Source organism: Octodon degus, unplaced genomic scaffold (genome assembly GCF_000260255.1).
Source record: "Octodon degus isolate 3935 unplaced genomic scaffold, OctDeg1.0 scaffold00482, whole genome shotgun sequence".
In the NCBI taxonomy this organism is placed as follows: Eukaryota; Metazoa; Chordata; class Mammalia; order Rodentia; family Octodontidae; genus Octodon; species Octodon degus.
Genome location: NW_004525058.1, coordinates 209,962 through 217,674, shown reverse-complemented (window position 1 = coordinate 217,674; position 7,713 = coordinate 209,962). Strand labels below are relative to the sequence as shown.

Here is a 7,713-nt window from a genome sequence, read left to right as displayed (position 1 = left end):
TAAAGTGCCTGCATAGGCAGACACAGGGACTGGAGTTTGATCCCCAAGTGTGCCATGCTGGCCACACCCCTGGGGCATGCTGAGATAATGAATGAGACTTGGCATGGTGGTGGGCGCCTGTAATCCCAGCACTTGGATAGCTGAAAACAGGATCACTAGGAGTCTGATCTATGTAATGAGACCCAGTAGACCCTGCACTAAAAGACAAACAAGCAAAAACAAAATTTAAAAAAAAAAACAGAAAATACAGAGTGAAAATGTGACTAGAGAAAGCTAAAGGAATGAATAGAATGAACAATACAGAATATTTCTCTATGCTGCTAGGAGTTCCTGAAGCAAAACCTCATTTATAGGAAATCTGACCGCTTTTTCTCCTCAGTTCCTGAAGATTCATGAATTCTTTCCAGGAAATCAGGTAAAATAATAATGTTGAAAACCAGATGATTCACAAGCAGCTCTCTTTATTTCTGATCATTCCTTTACACTCATACACACATGTTATCTCAAGGGCAAATTGACATTTCACAACTCAAACTTCTGTTTCTGATCCTGTCTGAGACCCAAGGCCACAAAAATCACTTGTTCTTTCATTAGTGATTCCCAAATGGCCTTCCTGCTTACCAACCTGTGCTTTTGTCACTCACACTGAAAGAAAAGCTTGTTGTTGACCTTGAAGGAAACCATTCCACTATACCGGGATACACCCAGTGCATGGCTTAGGGTGCATTTTATATAATTTCCAGGTAGAGCAGAATTCACCATTAAAAATACAAAACCAGACTTTCCTGGGATGTATTAGTGGCTTCATGATCCCCCTAAGTGATTCATAAACTTCATTCCATATCTGTGGCTGAAAACCCTGTCTGATAACATAAACCTCCTGAGGAACAGAGTACAGCTCCAGGGTTAAGTTGCTCAGCCTAGTAGTGTGGCACAGCAGGTTCTTCAGGGCATATATGGACATGGAATTCTTTATGAAGCAGAAGGTAGTGAGCTGAGAGCAGCTGCTCAGGGCTGGCAGAAAAGCAGAGACCTGTGCATCCGTGATCCCACAGTTTTCCAAATGCAGGGTGGTCAGGGTGGCTGCCACACTACTCAGCAAGAGTTGGAGAGACTCAGGACTGAAGGAAGTCAGCTTGGTACAACTCAGATCTAAGTGTTTCAGCTGTCTTATCTTCTCAGAGAAGGGCAGATGGTTCCAGTCTGAGAGTGAAAGCTGGCAGTTAGTTACTGAGAGGGTCTCCAGTGGGGATGTCAGGCACCTAATGAGAGATAACAAGTTAGACCTGTGATTGGTGATGAAAAGCAGTGAGTGGTGGGGAACATCAAGGTAGACTAAGTGTCACATGAGTCAGAATGATTTTGGGGGTGATTTTACCATTACTTGCTTGCATGTCTAACTCTTTACTGTCTACAAAAGTCCCCTTTTGTAAGTTCCCAGCAGAAAGCCACCACCTTTTCCTGATGATGGCAAGAGGCAAGAAGCAAGAGGCAGGAAGGAAAATTCCATCAAGATCTGGATACAGCTATTAGCATTGTGGCAAGAGATAGCAGTTTGTGTCCTTGTTCCTTTCTTGCCCCTCTATTCCTTGCTATTAGCTTCAGCCTCCTGTACTTACCATCTAGTCATCAGCCCACCTTGGGGCAAGGTCTTCTTCTGGTGACTGCTAGGAGGTTAGGAGTGGCCTTGAGGATTCACAGCATCTTACACTACATGGGCTTCTTAAGGAAAACATCTTTTTCCTGCCCTCTGTGCACGTTGTATCTACATCCTGATTGTCTAGCTTGGTGGCCCTTTCCAGTCTAGCTACTCAAATACAATGGCTACACGACATCATTTTGTAGTACAGTAGTCCTTCGCTAGTTCATGGTTTAACTTTCATGGACTCACTGTTTCGTGGGTTTTCAAAAATATTTATAAAATTAATGTTTCACTATATCACAGGATTTTGTGGTAGTGCACAGTAATGTACACTCACCTCATTTTCTTCACCTTCACTGTCATCGTCACTACACAACTAATTCGCCACACTCACCATTCAAGGTGTAGTAGCGTCTTTGTTGGTGGGTGCCCACCTAAAATTTTGAAGTACCATACATTATGCATATGTGGTTAAAATTATATAGGTTCATGAGTTTATAAAACGATTAAGAAGATTAGGAACACTTTTAAAAATGTGGGAAAATTTTATAAGTGTGTGAGAAGGGTGTATGATAGATAGATAGATAGATAGATAGATAGATAGATAGATAGATGATAGATAGATAGATAGATAGATAGATAGATAGATAGATAGATAGATTCACTACTTGGCTGATTTTCTCTTATCCCAGAGGTGTCTGTAACATAACTTCTGTGATAGGTGATGGACCACTGTACTCAGGAGTGGGAAGGCAATAAATATGGAGATATTCTAGTGCTTGATCTGTCACCTCTCCTCTGGGTGGCTCACTGTCCACATTCACTCATATTTCTGCAACAGAGAAAGAACCTTCTGATGCTGCAGAGAAAGTTCCACATCTTACCTGAGAAACTGGTCCATGTGGCCTTCAAGGAACTCGACAGTGTCCATAAAAACTTCCCTGAGAGAGTGAAGTTTAAGGAATGGAAAGGTGACTTCAGTGACCAACTGCTCTCTCTCCTCTGGGGGCATGCTGGCAGGCACACAGATGTCACAGAGAATTAGCTTATGAAGATTTTCCATCTGGCTCAGAAAAGGGGCAAACTGAGCCAATGTACAGATTGGCCACCAGGGACTCACATCGACCTCCCGAACAGAATCTAGCTCCAGCACTTCAAGGACTTCTGTGACCCACTGAAAAGACATGGCAGTGATACACAGCTGCAGACAATGCAGCTGCACCAGATCTTTCCTCTCTCGGATCCACTGGAGGATGGTAGATGTCCATGGACGCAGACATTCCTCAGTGATCCACAGATCTAAAATGACCTTCAGAGGCCTTTTGCTTGGTTCCCTCGGCCCAATCTTCTGTGCTATGCCCCAGTTCATGGATTCTGAAGAACAATTTTCCAATTTCCTTTCAGCCCAGACTCTCCAGAAGTCCTGGCGTGTGACCCGCATATCTAGCACTTGCAGTTTCAACATCCTGTGAATGAACCAATAATGAGTCTTAGAATTAAGGTCAGGATCCCGTTTCCTCCTGGGACTTCCTCATCTCTGAGGTCAGCTATGGTCTTTGCTCCTCTTTCTTTTTATTTTATTTATTTATTTTTTCGACAATTTTATTGAGAAATAAATAGCAATGAGACAGCTTCAAGTCAAATTAGTAGGACACTTTCAATAATTAATACCCTTCCAAGGTCAGGGAAGAATCAGGACATAGGAGAACCTGTACTGTAACGTCATGTAACTCAGTTGTGTCCCAAATTTTCTGATCAGGGAGATTATAGGACTGCAGAGGAAAGTGATCGATGATGTAGAGTGTGCCTACGGAGAGTCACATGGAGAGAAAACATTCTCTCAGGCTTTCACAGAGAGCAAATTGGTCAAGCAATAACCATGACTCATCCACATGGATGACTCTAACAAGGGATATACAAAATGTGGTACAGGGTTTCAGGATAAATCCTGAGGGGATATGACTCAACTTGTCAGATACAAAAGTTACAATTTGCTCCTCTTTCTACACTTCAGTGTTCTACTTCTCCTGCCCCATCCCATTGGATCCATCCTATTCCCTACTCCTGATGCCTGTGAGAGGAGTCAGGAACTTCTTGCTCTGTTCACTTCTGCCTCCACCATTAACACTCCTGGCCCTCAAGCAGTGTACTCCCACGTAGCATGGCAAAGCCCAAAGCTTCTCTGATCCTCTGGCAATCGCTGTCAAAAGACCCTCCTTCTCCCTTTTGCCCCAACTCTTCCAGACACTTTCTGCCCTTATTGGAATTCCATGACCATTCGCTTCAGGATAGCTGGGTTATATTCACCTGGAGCACACCTCCTTGCGCAGCAGCATATCGATTCCATCCAGCACAGCTTGCAACACCATTTTCTCTGCCTGTAGAACATCCTTCTGAGTATCCAGAGACCCTGCTTTCTTCATGTTCATCAGGGCTCCCAGGGGAAGGGATGTAAAGGGCCAGGACTGCACCATGGCCTTCAGGACCTCTGTGTGTCCCCTGATGAAGGCCTCCATGAACACTGATGGGAAGAGCTCTCCTGGCAAATGTCCTATGGCCTCCATGGACAGGGCCTTGTCCTTCAGCAAGCTCTTAATTGACATGTCCAGTAGTACTCTTGGTGACTGGTTGCTCATCCTGGTGAGTCTAGAAGGCCAGGTGTGCTGAAAAACACTTGGGAAAGACATATCCTTTTAGGCAAGACCAGCACACCTATCTCATCCACTAGGGAAACAACTTGTAGCCAAAAGTCCCTGTTCTAACAAGGGTAGCAGATTGTTCAGTTTATCCCAAATGTACTTTGTGCTTATGGTCCCAAAGCATTAGCCCTCCTTATAGTGACATCAGGAAAAATTTCTGATAGCATCACCATGACGAAAAGTCAAAATAATACAGTTGCAAATGCCACATCAGATGTCTGGAAAATTTCAGGAAAGACAGAGGCAATGAATCTAAGCTTGATCTTCATGACATTATCCTGTACTTCTGTTCAACTAAAGGTTTCACAGCCTAAGAAATTCCCAAGCCAGCAGCTCACAGTGCTGCATTTCCATCCCATTGAATTTCTGTTTCCACTACCAGGTGATGGATGAGACAGTGAATCAAAGGTGAGGGAGACAGAGCAGATCTGTCCCTGCTCCTGCCAGCTCTGAAGAAGGAGGAGAATGCAAGATTATATAATTATTTGAAATGAAATCTCAGGACATCTATTTTATACTCTGCTTAATTTTTCTTAGTTAGGTGCATTGCTGGAATTGGTAACTTATTGACTGGACCATATGACTATTCCATTTCCTTGGTTATAATTCTGTGGAGTGAGGTTCAGAATACTTTCACAAAATCGGTGGGAGGCAGTTTCATATTCCTTAATAACCTAACTTATATTTGTTCACAAAAATCCCATCACTTTTGTGAAATTCCATTTTTATGGAAGGTATTCAAGTAGTATTCCAAGAGCATTATTCATTTCTTGTTAATTGAAAGTTGTGCTGTATCTTTCCTTTGGCACCAGTATTCCTGAATCTCAAGTTGTAAAAGAGCATGCAGCTATATTGAGTATTCTTGGTTTTGTTCTTATTGAAGTTCTGAGACTCCTAAGATGCTGCCCAACCGTGTGGCACCTTCTATGGATTTACTTATACAACATTTTATTAAATTAAACAATTGTGGATATTAGTTTATAGGACTACATAGGATTTTTTCCAATAATAGTTTGTTTTGTTCTGAGTATTTGCATCATAATAAAACCTGGCCAATGAACTGCAATGCCAATCAGTGCAAAATTCCTATGTTCAAATCACAGTTCCAAAAATTAATAACAAATTAATGCATTGAAAGGTAGCAGTTGATGGTAAGTATGGGGGACTATGCCTAAATTTTCATCAAATGGGAAGCTATGACAGGCATTGTAATGGGATGGAGCCCTTCTTGGCTACATACTGCATTAAAAACATGGTAAAGGCCTATCAGATAGCTCTACAGATTAAAGTGCCTGCTTAGCCAGATGCAGAGACTGGAGTGCAATCCCTGGCATGCTGTTCTAGCCTTGCCTCCAGGGCCCACTGAGACAGTGATTGACACTGGGAATTATGGCATGCGCGTGTAATCCCAGTGATTGGGAGGCTGAAAACAGGAGGATCACCTTGAGTCCAACCTTGGTAGTGAGACCCTGAAGATTGTACTAAATACATAAAAAATGGTAAAGTGTATAATGAGACCTTCTGCTAAACACATACACACACACACACACACACACACACACACACACAGAGGCATACAAACACAATGAAAATCTAAAACTCACATTTACATATTTGATTCTGTAAAAAAAAATAAACACTGATGGAATCCTGAAGTTGCAGGTAACAGGGGATACTGGCTGAGGGCAGATAGGTTGGGTGCTGTGCTCACGAGGGAGGTGACTCAGCAAGACTGGATGAGGTAGCCAGGTGGTCAGCCTCCCGGGAATCCAGTCAGTGTATCCAGGCTCCAGGCTCCTGGTTGGCTCCTCAGAGGCCTTTATTGACTCCTGATCCTGTATCTCTTTTCAGATAGTGCTTTCCTATCATAGATAGTGTTGATTCTAACGAAGCCTTTACCCCAGTAATTCTGAGTGCTTCTCATCTTTATAAAGGTTAATACAGAGATAGTATGAGAAGTCCTGTTTTGCAAGTTAAGACTCCGCTAATGGTCTCCAAACCACTGTTGAGTTTTGCTGACATGTGACTGTCATAGTGATCAGGGTGTTAAATGGGGCAGGGTGTTAGCCACTCCTGACACTGTCAGAAAAATGCCTGACCTGAAAAGCTGTGATTAGGGAATTTTTGTGAGCACATAAAACTGATCAAGATATAATGGAGTTAGAACAACTGTGTGGAGTCTTAAATTTGCTTACCTGAATCTTAAATGTCAACCTCAAGTAAGCACAGCAGCAATCTCCAAGTGGCAGTGGAGCATTGAGTGCTGTGCTCCCTGATGGCATATAATGTACCCCTTCAGGGAGGAGAGGGACCACGTAGGGTGAGGCTGGTCTTCAAGACTTGGATGAAAGCCAGGTTTGTGGGACTTGTCTGTAATCCCAGCACTATGAAGCCTAGATCAGATCAATCAGCATAGTTTTGAGACCAGCCTGGTCTCCAGAAGAGTTCCACACCAGCCTGAATTATTCTTTCTGCTTTTTAATTATTTTTTTTGTAAAGTGTCTTGATATGCAGTTTGGGTTTGTACAGATATACCTGTCACAGCCTTTCCAATGCTGATATTACAGGTGTGCCACAAAAAACCTAGCTCTGGGGCCAGCATGACATGCCCAAGGTTCTAGGGCTGGCATTGTATGCAGTACTTGGGGTCAAACTTGGAATCTTATGCTGGCCAGGAAGGCACTTATACCGCCTATCTATCTTCCCAGACTAAGCTTAAAGTACATCCTGAGTTGAAACCAAGGTGAGCAAGACTCAAAGAACTTGAATCAAAAGAACACTAACGAAGCGTAAGCCTATCTATCTGAACAGAAGTCACAGTATTGTATGTGCCCCCTGAAACTGCTGCTTTTACAGGGCACTAGAGGAATGAGGGATGGATACATCATCATGAAGGCTGGGCACTCACCAGGTACAAATTCAGATGACAGTCTCGAGACTCAAGTACTCCAGGCAGGACCGGCGGTGACTGGAAGCTTCAGGACTAATGATTATCTCCTATTCTGCTTCCCTCCTCTTTTATCCCCATTGCTGGCCACTCCTCAGCCACCCATCTTCTCTGTTCCTAGCACATTCAAGAGGCCTGATTGGATCTCTCCTTCACCCAGTCAATGCTGGTGATCTTCGGCTTCTGCCTCTAGAGTGCTGGGATTATAGACCTGCACCATCACGCCCAACTCTCAGTTAGAATGTTACCTCAAAGAAAAATAAAATAAAGGTGTGGTCTGTAATCTCATGCAAAGTTAAGGCCACGCAAATGTACTTCACTTAAACCTTAATAATGAAAATATAATAATAATAATACAGGGGCTGGGGAGATGGCTCAGTAGAATAAATGCTTCCCTGGCAAGCTCAAGGGTCTGAGTTCAATCC

The 7,713-nt window shown here is 43.1% G+C and overlaps 1 protein-coding gene across 1 annotated transcript; it reads right to left on the bottom strand.

The window, feature by feature from the left end:
* Positions 1-877: 877 nt before the first annotated feature.
* On the bottom strand, positions 878-4,278 carry LOC101575835 (PRAME family member 12-like; the record flags this gene model as incomplete). The annotated part of the gene is made up of 3 exons (XM_004648619.2): positions 3,950-4,278; positions 2,527-3,108; positions 878-1,262 (listed from the first exon to the last, which is right to left on the bottom strand). Coding segments are annotated over exons 1-3 (1,296 nt in total), but the record flags the coding sequence as incomplete, so codon positions are not given.
* Between the last annotated feature and the right edge of the window lie 3,435 nt (positions 4,279-7,713).